Source organism: Salmo salar, chromosome ssa27 (genome assembly GCF_905237065.1).
Source record: "Salmo salar chromosome ssa27, Ssal_v3.1, whole genome shotgun sequence".
Classification (NCBI taxonomy): Eukaryota; Metazoa; Chordata; class Actinopteri; order Salmoniformes; family Salmonidae; genus Salmo; species Salmo salar.
Window position 1 is genome coordinate 833,219 of NC_059468.1, and position 15,586 is coordinate 848,804.

The 15,586-nt window shown below is 44.4% G+C and overlaps 2 protein-coding genes across 4 annotated transcripts in view; both read right to left on the minus strand.

The window, feature by feature from the left end:
• The window catches only part of cgnb (cingulin b), a 52,998-nt gene extending 47,613 nt beyond the window's left edge, over nt 1-5,385 (minus strand). For both annotated transcript variants that reach the window (XM_014176884.2, XM_014176883.2), the window contains exon 1: nt 5,176-5,385. The gene's annotated coding sequence lies outside the window, so the exon portion shown is untranslated. The remainder of the gene's footprint in view (nt 1-5,175) is intronic.
• Nucleotides 5,386-8,277: 2,892 nt separating this feature from the next.
• LOC106588168 (pygopus homolog 2) lies at nt 8,278-13,853 on the minus strand. 2 transcript variants are annotated; one of them, XM_014176885.2, is made up of 4 exons: nt 13,653-13,853; nt 12,970-13,044; nt 12,027-12,076; nt 8,278-11,686 (listed from the first exon to the last, which is right to left on the minus strand). In XM_014176885.2, the coding sequence occupies exons 2-4, from the start codon at nt 13,025-13,027 to the stop codon at nt 10,052-10,054; spliced, it is 1,743 nt and encodes a 580-aa protein (XP_014032360.2). In that variant the 5' UTR covers nt 13,028-13,044; nt 13,653-13,853; the 3' UTR covers nt 8,278-10,051. The 2 variants fall into 2 exon arrangements, with proteins under 2 accessions (XP_014032360.2, XP_014032361.2); XM_014176886.2 differs by having other exon boundaries at nt 12,970-13,853.
• Between the last annotated feature and the right edge of the window lie 1,733 nt (nt 13,854-15,586).

The window sequence follows — 15,586 nt, forward strand, 5'->3', positions numbered from 1 at the left end:
TATTGGAGGACCCAAAAAAAAGGCGATAGATTAAAATTGGCCAACTTTATTTATTTGTAATAATGACAATTACAACAATACTGAATGAACACTTATTTTAACTTAATATAATACATCAATAAAATCAATTTAGTCTCAAATATATAATGAAACATCTTCAATTTGGTTTAAATAATGCAAAAACAAAGTGTTGGAGAAGAAAGTAAAAGTGCAATATGTGCCATGTAAGAAAGCTAACGTCTAAGTGCCTTGCTCAGAACATGGGAACATATGAAAGCTGGTGGTTCCTTTTAACATGAGTCTTCAATATTCCCAGGTAAGAAGTTTTAGATTGTAGTTATTATAGGACTATTTCTCTCTATACGATTTGTATTTCATATACCTTTGACGTTCTTATAGGCACTTTAGTATTGCCAGTGAAACAGTATAGCTTCCGTCCGCACGAAAGTGCTGTTTGAATGAATTCTTACGAGCCAGCTGGTGCCTACCACCACTCAGTCAGACTGCACTATCAAATCATAGACTTAATTATAATAAACACACAGAAATACGAGCCTTAGGTCATTAATATGGTCGAATCCGGAAACTATCATCTCGAAAACAAAAAGTTTTTTTCCATTCAGTGAAATACGGAACCGGTCCGTATTTTATCTAATGGATGGCATCCCTAAGTCTAAATATTCCTGTTACATTGCACAACCTTCAATGGTATGTCATAATTACGTAAAATTCTGGCAAATTAGTTCGCAACGAGCCAGGCAATGAACGCAAGAGCAGTGACAATTTCATGTTAGCAGGCAATATTAACTAAATATGCAGGTTTAAAAATATATACTTGTGTATTGATTTTAAAGAAAGGCATTGATGTTTATGGTTAGGTACATTGGTGCAACGACTGTTAAATCATCACCCGTTTGTCGAAGTAGGCTGTGATTCAATGACAAATTAACAGGCACCGCATCGATTAAATGCAACGCAGGACACGTTAGATAAAATAGTAATATCATCAACCATGTGTAGTTAACTAGTGATTATGTTAAGATTGATAGTTTTTTTTATAAGTTTAATGCTAGCTAGCAACTTACCTTGGCTTCTTGCTGCCCTCGCGTAACAGGTAGTCAGCCTGCCATGCAGGCTCCTCGTGGAGTGCAATGTAAGGCAGGTGGTTAGAGCGCTGGACTAGTAACCAGAAAGTTGCAAAAACAAATCCCCGCAGTTACATGGCCAGCTACATCAGTCAACTAAAGAGTAGCCATTTTCTGTTCTGCATCCTTTCACAACTTGGTGAAAGAGCGCAACGCATACACACTGAACTATGCTCAACTCTCCCGTGCTGGTCCAGCCAGCCTTCTAGAAGTTGCCTTCACACAGCCCGGTCCTAAATCCAGTCAGATAAACACACCAAACAGCCTACCCGACCGCTCAGAGGCATCCACATGGTCCTAAAGCACACAGTTGCCACGTTATGTATCATACTCCAATGATAAAACTTGGGGGGGGGGGCTGTCCCCCCCATCCCCATGAAAGATGCACCCCTTTGTTTTTGTAATTCAATCCCCTCAGTTTGTGAATATCAGATCAATCTTTGACTGGCTATTTCTGGTGGGCCCATGAACCATTTGACAGAAATCTAGTTGTCATGATGACTGCTTTAAGCCTAATTTTGCCAGGGTTGTCCATCCAGTTGATATTGAAGTCACCAAAACCCAGCCATGCAGACTTGGAATTAAGAGATTTAAGTAGTTCTTCTAATTTTGCATAATATTGTACATCACATGCAGGGGGATTATACACAACTAGAATATAAAAATGCATTTGTGATGACAGGAACACATTTACACTTCCCAGGAGTACTTCTTCGCACTTAATGGAGTCTTGATGTATATCAAAACACCCCCTCCTCTCCCAGTGGTTCTCTCTCTTTAAAACATTTGTATCCAGGAACAATCATATGAATTAAAATGTTACTATGAAGCCAGGTTACTGTAAGACAAAACAAATCTAGATTCGACCCAGGAAGCAATGATCTAATCTCATCACTACTTATATTCAGATGTCCCCCAAATATGCCTTTTGGTTTTACTCTGGGATCCCAGACCACTTTAGCACAATTGAACATTTCGATCTTGCAGTGTTCTTCAACCATGACAACCATACTGTCAATCAATACTGTTCACACTACTTCAGTACTGGGAGAGAATGAGTTTGGGCAAAGTGGGATGGGCAGGCTGGGTTGTGTAAAACAACATTGCAGTGAAAGTTTCACATTGTAGCTCTACGTATCTGTTTAACCAGTTTCTCATTGTAGCTCTACGCATCTGTTTAACCATACACTTTCTAATGAGCTATGAATGTCAGCCCTTAAGCACTGGTTTTAGGCCAAGTTCTGTTGTATTAACACAATTTGCTTAGAATTTGTGTTAAAATGTAGCCTACTGGTAGCAACACTTCACCCTAGGCACCTATTCTCCTATCAAATTGGAAGAGATACGAAAGGAAGATTAGAAGAGGACACAGGCATCATCATGCCCAGGTGATAGTGAAGTGTTGTGGTGAATGTTTACAGGGAAACTATATTTTCATAATACAGGCTACACCAACGAATCAAATCTTTGTCACATGCGCCGAATACAACAGTGAAATGATTACTTACAGGCCTTAAACTTCTTAGGGCTAGGCCCCTTTTTTCTCTCCACTTCCTGCCTGAATGACATGCCCAAAGTAAACTGCCTGTAGCTCAGGCCCTGAAGCCAGGATATGCATATAATTGGTACCATTGGAAAGAAAACACTTTGAAGTTGGTAAAAAATTTAAAATAATGTAGGAGTCTATAACACATAACACTCCCTGGATGCAATTCATATGGCTTCCACAGGGTGGCAGCAGTCTATGTTCAAGGTTTCAGGCTTGTAAGTTCAAAAACGAATAAGAAATAAGTTTTAGTAGAGGGACACAGCTACTGTAAATCGGAATTAGCAGTTAGATTAACAAGAATTTAAGCTTTCAGTCGATATAAGACACGTGTACATAAATGTTTAAAATCCATAATATTTATGATTATTTATTTGAATTGCGCACCCTCCAGTTTCACAGGAAGTTGTTAAGGCTAGCGGGACCCCTAGCCTTAACCAACAATGCAGTTTAAAAAAAAAATATGAGTAAGAATAAGAAATAAAAGAGCAGCAGTAAAATAACAATAGTGAGACTATACACAGGGGGTACCGGTAGAGTCAATGTGCGGGGGCACTGGTTAGTTGAGGTAATATGTACATGTAGGTAGGGTTATTAAAGTGACTACGCATAGATAATAACAACAGTAGCAGCCATGTAAAAAAAAAAGGGGGGGTAATGCAAATAGTGTGGGTAGCCATTTGATATGATGTTCAGGAATCTTAAGGCTTGGGGGTAGAAGCTGTTTAGAAGCATCTTGGACCTAGACTTGGCGCTCCTCATTAAAATGCAAATCAATTTATAACATTTTTGACATGTGTTTTTCTGGATTCTCTCACTGTTCAAATAAACCTACCATTAAAATTATAGACTGATCATTTCTTTGTCAGTGGGCAAACGTACAAAATCAGCAGGGGATCAAATACTTTTTTCCCCTCTATAGACAGCTACAAAAAAATACAGATACTCTCTCTAGGTAGATAGTGTGGTCTACAGCTTATCATGAGATAACCTACCTCAGGCGTGCAAAACCTCAAGACTTCCTTAAATGTCATGCACCAGCTGTTATTTACAAAAATATAGTCAGCCGCCCCTTGTCTTACCAGACGCTGCTGTTCTGTCCTACCAATACAGAGCATAACCAGCCAGCCATGTTGATAATTTCTTTGTTCAGCCACGACTCCGTGAAGCATAAGATATTACAGTTTTGAATGTCCCAATCGTAGTTTAATTTTCTGCGTAGGTCATCGATTTTATTTTCCAAAGATAGCACATTTGCTAGCAGAATGGAAGGAAGTGGGGGTTTATTCGATCGCCTACGAATTCTCTGAAGGCAGCTCGCCCTCTGGCCCCTTTTTCTCCACCTTCTCTTCACGCAAATGACGGGATCTGGTCTGGGCCTGTTCCAGAAGCAGTATACCATTCACGTGGGGCTTGTCAGACTTGATAAAGGAAAATAACTCCTCTGGAGTAATCGCAGTTCTGATGCCAATCAGTTATTTTCAGGTCATAAGAGAAGGTAGCAGCAACATTATGTATCAAATAACTAAAAAAAGTTAAATGCAAAGAAACAAACAAAAAACACTATTGGTTAGGAATATGTAAAATGTCAGCCTTGTTCTCTGGTGCCATCTTAAAAAGGTCAACTTCAGAGGAGTAATTGTTAACATACAGAGTAGGCCTAACTCAATTTGACCTGAATTATTTTCATATGTTCGAAATCTTTATCAGATGACAGGAATAACCACATGCAAACTCTATGACAAATAAAATAAGCTTTATTGGAGGGCCTAAAGACTAACTGTCACCTGACCTCATCGAATTAATTGCGTCACACCCACCCAGTATCCGTTTGAAAGAAACTAGGGATGCGTGTGTGGTACGATGACCACAAGAGAAACGGGAAGAGACTCGAATATGACCAGATATATCAACCTGTACCACGTAACACTTGCGACCTACTCTATCAACCTACACGGAGATATGTGTTCACTATTCTAATCTACAAAATTCCCAGGGTAGGCTACTATTGCCTATCGACCCCTATATGAGGCTTATAGGCTACGTGTCAATATGCATACAATTACAGCGCGATAATACGATTTCTATCACCACTCTGTAGTTGTGGCCAGGAAAAGCGGAGTATAAGTAAGACTGCTGCCAACGCACCAAAAAGCCACAGGTGTCCCCGCTCTGTGCTTATCCCAAATGAACGCTCGCTGTCCAAAACGCTGATCAGCGAAAAGCAGAGAGAGACTATTTAATAGGAACGACTCAACAATTGCCTTTGGCGTTCCTTTACTGACCCCGACCGACGCCAATAACAAATAGACAATAACCTAAGCAAATAATAAGTAGACTACCCCAGTATCTGTGCGTTATAAATGTCGACGATGAGCAGGCTATGACGTGTTGCCTATCGTTGACGTCTCTTAACGCAGATACTGAGGAAAATAAGTAGCGTCGCTGAATGCAAGCGCGTTGTTATACTCTACTGTAGCCTACCTGCAAGAATGGATGATGGTCCAGTCGAGATATCAGAAGCAACGTCTAAAGTACCCTTTGATTATCGAGAGATGCGTGTGCTCACTTGCGGTGTTGTAGCCCAGAATATGTTTCACAATACACTGCAGACATGAACAAACTCCTCCTGGTCCGGCTGCCGCTGCCGCCGCTAAAGCAACCTGTTTGCCAGTGGGCTACGTCAGATAATATCGCCCCGCCCTCGAAACAAGCCGATTGGCGCGGCGCATATTGAATGTAAGGTCCTTTCCATATCCGCGAGACAGTGCTGCCAATCAAGGGTCTATCTATAACGATTATTTAACGCCTATTTGCGCTCCATGGCTCCATTTGCTATAGGCTGCATGAGTACATTAATGCGGTTTATTTGCATTAGACTAAAGTAGGGGGTAGGGCTATTCTCAGTCTAGATATATGATCATTTATTGATCACCAATGATCAATGATTGATCACAATTCATATTGTAATTAAATATCACAGTTGAATACTACAGAAGAAATCTGGCAGTAACTTAACATGCGTGTTTACGCTACAAAATTATATAAAGTGTCCTGTACTCCGAGCATGCGCTGACCAACTGGCAAATTGGGGCGGCAGGTAGCCTAGTGGTTAGCGCGTTGGGCCAGATCGAATCCCACTAGATCGAATGTAAAAATCTGTTGTTCTGCCCCTGAACAAGGCAGTTAACCCACTGTTCCCAGGCCGTCATTGTAAATATGAATTTGTTGTTAACTGACTTGCCTAGATAAACAAAAGTGTCTTCACTAACATTTTCAACTTGTCCCTGACTGAGTCTGTAATAACAACATGTTTGAAGCAGACCACCATAATCCCTGTGCTCAAGAACACTAAAGTAACCTGTCTGTAGCCATGAAGTGCTTTGAAAGGCTGGTCAAGGCTCACATCAACACCATTATCCCAGAAACCCTAGACCCACTCCAATTTGCATACCACCCCCACAGATGATGCAATCTCTATTGTACTCAACACTGCCCTTTCCCACCTGGACAAAAGGAACACCTATGTGAGAATGATATTCATTGACTACAGCACAGACTACCTTCAACACCATAGTGCCCTCAAAGCTCATCACAAAGCTAAGGACCCTGGGACTAAACACCCCCCACTGCTACTGGATCCTGGACTTCCTGTGGGGCCGCCCCCAGGTGGTAAGGGTAGGTAACAACACATCCGCCACACTGATCCTCAGCACGGGGCCCTGTCCCTGTTCACTCATGACTGCATGGCCAGGCATGACTCCCAACACCATTGTCAAGTTTGCCGATGACACAACAGTGGTAGGCCTGATGACCAACAACAATGAGACAGCCTATGGGGAGGTCAGAGACCTGGCCATGTGGTGCCAGGACAACAACCTCTCCCTCAACGTGATCAAGACAAAGGAGATGATTGTGGAGTACAGGAAAAGGAGGACCGAGGACGACCCCATTCTCATCGACGGGTCTGCAGTGGAGCAGGTTGAGAGCTTCAAGTTCCTTGGTGTCCACATCACCAACAAACTATCATGGTCCAAACACACCAAGACAGTCGTGAAGAGGGCACGACAAAACCTATTCCCCCTCAGGAGACTGAAAAGATTTGGCATGGGTCCTCAGATCCTCAAAAGGTTCTACAGCTGCACCATCGAGAGCACCCTGACTGGTTGCATAACTGCCTGGTATGGCAACTGCTCGGCCTCCGACCGTAAGGCACTACAGAGGGTAGTGTGTACGGCCCAGCACCTCACTGGGGCCAAACTTACTGCCATCCAGGAACTCCATACCAGGCGGTGTCAGAGAAAGGCCCTAAAAATTGTCAAAGACTCCAGCCACCCTAATCATAGACTGTTCTATCTGCTACCGCACGGCAAATGGTACCGGAGCGCCAAGTCCAGGTCCAAATGGCTTCTTAACAGCTTCTACCCCCAAGCCATAAGACTCCTGAACATCTAATCAAAGGGCTACCCAGACCCGTTTTACGCTGCTGCTACTCTGTTTATCTATGCATGGTCACTTTAACTCTACCTACATGTACATATTACCTCAATTACCTTGACTAACCGGTGCCCCCACACATTGACTCTGTACCGGTACCCCCTGTATATAGCCTCGCTATTGTTATTTTACTGCTGCTGTTTATTATTTATATTTTTTGTCTTTTTTGTCTCAAAGCATTATTGGTTAAGGGCTTGTCAGCAAGCATTTCACTAAGGTCTACACCTGTTGTATTGGGCGCATGTGACAAATACAATCTGATTTGATAAGGTTGCAGTTCCCCTGTGACCATATAAGGTATGGATTTTAGGTGATTTTTGCGTGAATGCAACTAAGGGTTCATTTAGTTTTTGGTCATGAATGGTAATATAGTTGTTGGAGTGCAGTTACTCCTGGCCCATAGACAGACTACTTACATCATGCCATGGTAATAAACAAATCTCTTTAACATGATGACATTTCTTCATAGCTCAAGCTATCTCCAAAAATAAGTTCAGTTGGATTGTTATGCATCAGTGGAAAGTTGTGAACTCAATACATTTCCACAGAGCAGAACAAAATTCTGTTTCTCAGACATCAAGAGTGCATTTAGATGGATATAATCCCCATGATAGACACTGAAGGATGGAAATAGCATAATGGTTAATCAATGCTCATGTGAGGGTTGGTCAGTAACATTCAGGGTTTGGGTAAAAAACAAATAGTCACTCAAAATCACTCTCAGAAATCCCAGACCTAGTGCAACAGCACTATATGTACTGCATGTCGGAACATTGTGGGAGGCAACCCATCTGCCTAGGGCTGGGTTCCCGTACTGGTGGCCCGTATTGGCAACCCCAAGTTCTCTGAGCAAAAAACATACTTAAAAAAAAAAGTTGTTGGACATAAGACCGTAAGGAAAACATTTTAAATTTTGGAAATCTGTTCCAAAGTATTCCCACGGATAGATGTGATCGTATACCAATGTAGGAAAAAAATTGAGGAAAATTGATTTTTCAGTTTACTTCCTGAATTGACTGATTTGAAAGGGAAATGACTCAACCCTGGTACTGCCATTAGACAATTTGAAGTAACTAGAGTAGCAGCATATCTGTTTTAGCAGGTTTAGTGTATCCCCATGTTTAATACAACAAAAGCCACAAATTAAAAGATTTGACAAGGGCGAGTACAAAAACAATTCTCTTTACTTCTTCAGAGTTCAGTACCTTCCCCGCCCTGTGTGGGCTGCTGGTCAGTCCCTCAGGTTCCCACCAGAGGGCGCCTGAGTAGAGCACATTATTATACAGCAGATAGCAGTACAAAAAGTGAATGGGGTGAGAAAAAGGCAACTTGGACAGAATGTTTTTTTTTTTTTTTAAGGAAAATTACAAACACCTGACATGACAATAATATGAACATTGATATTTTTCGCTCTGTTATTTGGTCTACTTCGAGGCCTCTAGCAGAGACCAAATTACAAATAAAAACAGATTGGACAAAGTTACTGCATTTGTTCACATGCATTCCCAAAAGACTAGTACACACATTGGATATGACCATGATGTCACTACTTGTAGCTATGCCAACACCATCCAACAGCACTGATATCACAACTTCTGTGTCCAGTGAAGAAGAGATATAAAAATGGTTCATTCAATGTATAAAAACAAAAAGTCCATTGACATAACCAAGACATAATATAATTACATTTTTTTGTTCATTGGTTGATTCTCCTGCATTCCAAGATGGAGGCGTGTTTTGGGAAAACGTTCAGGCTGCATATCTACAAACTTTTCTGTGGCGCCATTCTTTTCTCTCTGGAGGTGTGGGTGGGAGGACAGTCTAGTACATTGAGGAGTGGCCTGGGTCTCCTTTGGATTCATCTGCTCTGGGTCAAAACCAGGTATGTACGTGTGTGTGTGTAAGATGACCACGCTCCCACCAGGGGTCAGTCAGTCAGTCTGTCAGTGAGGGGTCTGTGTTGGTCAGTCACAAAGTATGAGGTAGTGTGTTGGTGTCAGTGCTTTGCTTGTCGCCAGGCCAAATGTCTGGGGGGATAATGTGGACAGGACATTGTCATGTACGGGGAAATCAGTTGTTCAGTCCAAAAGAGTCACTAAAAGTGCTTCATGTACTCACTAGCCAGTTTATTAGGTACACACATGTAGTACCGGGTCAGACACAGCTTTGCTTCCAGAACAGCCTGAATGTTCCATGCAATGTTTTCCCACTCCTCAATTGTCCAATGTTGGTGATCACGTGCCTACTGAAGCCGCTTCTTTTTGTTTTTAGCTGATAGGAGTGGAACCCGGTGTGGTCATCTGCTGCAACAGCCCATCCTTGACAAGGATTGATGAGTTGTGGGTTCCGAGATGCCATTCTACACTTCACTGTTGTACTGCGCCGTTATTTGTATGTTTGTGGCCCGCCTGATAGCTTGCACGATTCTGGATGTTTTATTTGTCACACCATTCTCGGTAAACCCTAGACACTGTTGTGCGTGAAAAGCCCAGGAGGGAGTCTGTGATCCTGGATCTGGTGCGCCTGGCACCGACAATCATACTGCGCTCAAAGTCACTTGCTTAGGTCACTTGTGTTGCCCATTCTAACGTTCAATCGAACAGTAACTGAATGACTCGATGCCTGTCTGCCTGCTTTACATAGCAAGCCACGGCCACATGACTCATTGTCTATAGGAGCGATCCATTTTCGTGAAAGAGGCGCTGTACCCAATAAACTGGCCAGTGAGTGTAAGTGTGTTTATGTATGTAAAAGAGAGATTTGGGCATTGTAAACGGCTTATCAGATAAGGTTGGGTGAGAGAGATCAGAGCAGTCATTGTCTCTTCCCCTGCACCCCTCCCAGTCCCTCCTCCTCTGCCTCCTCAGCCTTCATTGGCAGCCACCAGCTGGCCCAGGCCCTGGCGGACATACACAGCCTGGATCTCCTTGGTTTTGAGGCAGAAGTCGCAGGCCCAGACGGCAGAGCTCTCCCGGGTCAGAAGCCCGTAGGCCGGCTCAGTCAGGCCCGTGCAGTCACGGTGGAACCAGCGCTGGCACGAAGCCTCGCACAAGATGGCATCCTGGTCGTCGTGCACCTCTGACAGGCAGAAGCCACAGGGGAACACCATGCCCGGGCCCCCCAGCTTTCCTGGACCGGCGCCTGGGCCCGTGGAGGTGTTGGCGGGGCCGGGGGGCAGCGGAGACTGGGTGTTGGGAGTGGAGTTGGAAGGGGGGTTAGGGTTGCTGGCGGGGGTGTTGCCCCCACTGTTGGTCAAGTTGTTCTGGGCAGAGTTGGGGGGAGCATTGGGCATGGGGCATCCACCAGGAGCGTTGTTCTGCTGGTTGTAAGGGGTGGAGCCGGGGGCAGAATTGGGCAGAGTCGACTGCTGCTGGGACGGGTTATTGGAAGAGGGGGTGTTGGTAGAGTTGGGCCCCTGCAGCTGATTCGGCGGCAGCTGCTGAGGCTGGGATCCGTTGAGGGGGCCGGTGGGGGAGGAGTTAGGGTTGGGCTGGGGCGGTGCTGAGGGGGGCTGGCCGGGTGTGTTGGGGTTGGGATGCTGGTCAGGGTGTCCAGGGAAGCCTCCTCCAGGCTGGGGAGGGCCAGAGTTGGGAGGCCCGGGGGGGGTGTTGTTGGGACCTGGAGGACCAGAGGAGTTTAAGTTAGGCTGCTGCTGCTGCTGAGGAGGCCCAGACTGGGGCCCACCTCCACCAAAGTTCTTCCCCTCCTCATTTCCTGGGCCTGGGGGGCTGGGGCCTGGGTAGGGCCCATCTTGTGAAGGAGGGAACTGTCCTTGAGGGGGTAGACTTGACATCCCTCCCATGTTTCCTCCTGGGCCACCTACCATGGCCCCCATCATGTTCATCCCTCCAGGCATGCCCCCCATGGGGTTCATGGGGCCATGGGGGGGTCCCCTGGGGCCTCCGCCACCTGTTAAAGGGGGGCTGTTGAAGGGGTGCCCACCCTGTCCGTGCTGTTGCTGTAGGGGCATCCCAAACCGAGGGTGCGGTGGCCCCCCTCCTCCAGGACCCCCCATACCACCAGGGGACAGCATGGGGTTGAACGCCGGTCCAGGGTGCATGGGGGGACTGAAATTGGGGGGCATGTTAAATTGCGACGGACCCCCAGGCCCCGGGAAACCTCCACCACCTCCACCCCCGAAGCCAGGCATCCCCCCAAAGCCCAGCTGGTGGTGCGGTCCTGCGTTGGCTGGTCCTGGGCCGAAAGGCGGTCTCCGACCTGGACCTCCAGGGACTCCTACGGGTCCTCCGGGGCCCCCCATGAAGCCCATGCCCCCGGGTCCCATCCTGCCTCCACCCCCATACGGCCCTCCTCCTCCACCTGCCCCGGGGCTGGGGAGGAAGGGACCCCCTCCTGGACCTCCAGCCCCACCAGGTCGGGACGGCAGTGACGGGGGGCCAAAGTCATCGTCAAAAGGGTTGGAGGCAACCAGGTGGTCCACCATGGGGGTGGGAGGGGGCGCAAACTCAGAGAGGTGGGAGAACGCGCCACCAGGCCCCTAAAAGACACAATTAGTAGAGACAAGAGAGAATGGATTATTGAGATTGAACGAGGTGAGTTTGGTAAGAGCAGAGAAGCTACACATAGTGTAGAATGGTTGAATAGTAAACTAGTGAAACCACTGATCGTTGTAACAAGTCGTCAACTATGTTACCACAAAAATTTTAACTTGAGTTTAGATCATGCTTAAATGTGTAACAAATCATAAGACCAGCACAAGAAAAAGTGCACACAACAAGTAAAACCTTCTTCGAGACAAGGCCACCAGTCAAACACGGCAAACATGTTTACAATAAGGAAGAACGTCTTCAGATCAGAATCGCCAAGGCAGTCGTTACCTGAGCATTGGATTTCCTCTTCTTCTTCTCTGGGCTCTTCATCTGTCCACCTAAAGAGGGGAAGACAGAGGAGAATAGGAGAGATAAGAGTGACATTCTAGCATATCTTTCTGGTTTACAGATGAACATACACAGTGTCTATTTTTCCCTCATTCCCTAAGAAATGCTTTTTGTGAGGGTGGGTTTGGAGTAAGTAGTGTGAAGATTAACCATGTTGACATTGCAATAGATACAACACAAGACTGTACATTTGTAACACAGAACCCAGATGTAAAGATCAAAGTCCAGAACCAGGAGTGGACAGAGACAACATTCCTGACTGACTGGCATGAGGACAGTGTGTGGAGGTGAGGACCACAGTCACCCAAGCCACGGACTGTTCACTCAGCTACCTTCAGACAGATGGAGTCAGTACAGGTGCATCAGAGCAAAGACAGAGAATAAAAACAGCTTCTATTACCAGGCCATCAGACTGTTTAACAGCCATTACTAGCCGTCTACCAGGTGATGCACACTCACAAAAAGAAATATATATAGATATACATAAAAACACCTCATACTGCTGAACATACCATTCTTAGTATCTCGTGTAAATTTATCCAGGGTAAATATGTATAGATTGCTCGAAACGTAAGTATTTCGCATCACCCGCAACCAATACACTTTTATTTGATTTCAGTGTTGAACAGTCAAGCAGAGAGATGCCAGGTTTGGTTGAGTATGAGACACAGAGGGGAAAATAACGGACATCATGAGAACGTAGAAATTAAGTTAATACCAGGCCATTTACCAGCATGCAAGACATGCCAGTAGCACGACAAAAACGATGAGACAGAACAACTGACTACAGTCCTGTAGACACGTGGATTTGCAGCAGTGGTAACTAATGGTTAGTTCTGATCTGAGACAGACGGGATGGATGGATAAATTATCAAAATCCTACCTTTGCCTCGCTTTCCTTGGCCTTGTCCCGCCAGGAGTCTCCCCGATTCGGCAGCCATTAATGTGACTGTTGGTGCTGTGCAATGTCACCGTTCATATCATGTAAGAAAAATGTAAAATGACGAATAGTCTTGAGAATTTGGACCCGAGCAATACTAGCAAGTGGAGTCAAACAGTCTTTGGATTTGAGGACAGTTTCTATAGATAGATACGTAATGTGCGTCTTCCCTTGCAATTTACAACTCGATATCTTGTTCCCCACACTTTGACTGTCACGGGGTTTGCTGGCCAACACACTTGCTCAAAAACTGTGGCTAGCCAGGGTTACTTTCAGCAGCCAACTTGTACAAAATGAAGAGCCGGGCTGAATGAAACTGAACACTCCCCCCTCCTCCCTCTAAAAATGATCACTTACAGATGTGTAACGTTAGCAATTAAGCTAGCTAGCTGGATAGCAACGTTAGCTATCACATTTGGGTAACAGTCGTTAGTTAGCTGTTTTTTTTTAATAGATTACATGTAGATTATGATTTATAACAATGAATAGCCTACATTCAATTTGGTTAATTTACACATTTCGCCTCTATGATAGCCAGCGGCACAAAATAACCGCTCTCTAGTTAATAAAATGTTGATTAACGTTAGCTAGCTAGCCTGTTAGCATTATTGGGAAGCAAACTATACCCTTTCTCCGTTGCTTGCTCTGTAGTCGTTAATATGAACCTCTCCAGTGTGTCATTGCCGACATACCAGTCCTCACACGGTATATGCTTTCTGTTGTGGTACAGCTTAAAATAATAATTGATACAAACACGCACATTTTGCCATATTAATCACGGCCTACTGTCGCCGCCGGACAAAGAGGGCCAGGCAGGAGAGACGCGCATCCGGGAATATTACAATTCAGAGGGAAAGTAGGGTTGTCCTAAAACGAGTTTTCATAATTAAAGTCACGTTCTGCATCTAGATTAACAATAGACGTTATCACACTTCTTAATAATTTTAAGTGTAGTTTAACTGATTTCTTTTGTGTAGTAAATAGCACACATTATATAATTAATGTGTTCATTTCTTGATTAGCACCCCTTTAATTTCAGGTTATGGAGCAGTCTAGAACGGACCACTTTCAACGCTGAGGTAGGGATGGACCAACACAGACGTTCCGTTTTACAATGCAATCTGGGATCCTTGGGACGTCCCTACCCTAAACCCTAACGCTAACCTAGTAGCTATTACTGTAACCTTACCATTAACATTTCAACATATATATATGGTGTGAATAATTATGAACACTTAAAATGGTGTGAACAAGATATATATATATATATATATATATATATATATATATATATATATATATATATATATATATATCTTGTTCACACCATTTTAAGTGTTCATAATTATTTCTCTGTTTTGATAGATTCTCTTTTTTGGGGTTAAAATTGGGTTAAAATTTGGGTTTGAATTTTGCAGAAAAGCTTTGCCACCTGGTACCTATGTGACGCAATGCTGCTATGTAGCTTTTTTCATAGGCTACTGTGTATAAATCACAAAACTGCATAAGAATGTCATATATAGGCCTATTCATGACTGAGTCTGTTTTTCGCTGAGGATTATAGGCCCAGGTCAGCCTGGTCTCATAGACTAGATGTAACATAGTAAATGTCAATCTGAGACACTCAAATGAGTATGATACCAAATCAAAATCAAATCAAATTTCATTTGTCACATGTGCCAAATACAACAGGTGTAGACCTTACAGTGAAACGCTTACTTGCAAGCCCTTAACCAACAATGCAGTTTTAGGGAAAATACCTAAAAAAAGAAAATAAATAAAAGTAACAAATAATTAAAGAGCAGCAGTAAAATTACAAAAGCGAGGCCATATACAGGGGGTACTGGTACAGAGTCAATGTGCGGGGGCACCGGTTAGTCGAGGTAATTGAGGTAATAATGTACATGTAGGTAGAGTTATTAAAGTGACATGCATAGATAATAACAGAGAGTTGCAGCAGCGTAAAAGGGGGGTCTGGGTAGCCCCTTTTACGCTGCTTGGGGAGGGGGGGTGGTAATGCAAATAGTCTGGGTAGCCATTTGATTAGATGTTCAGGAGTCTTATGGCTTGGGTGTAGAAGCTGTTTAGAAGCCTCTTGGACTTGACGCTCCGGTACCGCTTGCCGTGCGGTTGCAGAGAGAACAGTCTATGTCTAGGATGGCTGGAGTCTTTGACAATTTTTAGGGCCTTCCTCTGACAATGCCTGGTATAGAGGTTCTGGATGGCAGGAAGCTTGTCCCCAGTGATGTACTGGGCTGTGCGCACTATCCTCTGTAGTGCATTGTGGTCGGAGGCCGAGCAGTTGCCATACCAGGCAGTGATGCAACCATTCAGGATGCTCTCGATGGTGCAGCTGTAGAACCTTTTGACGATCTGAGGACCCATGCCAAATCTCCTGAGGGGGAATAGGTTTTGTTGTGCCCTCTTCACGACTGTCTTGGTGTGCTTGATGTTTGGTATGGTTACATAAGTCAGAAGGTTACATTAAGGTTGATGGGTGGTAACATATTGTACAAATTGCAATTTGTAACATATCATACAAATTGTAAATTGTAACATA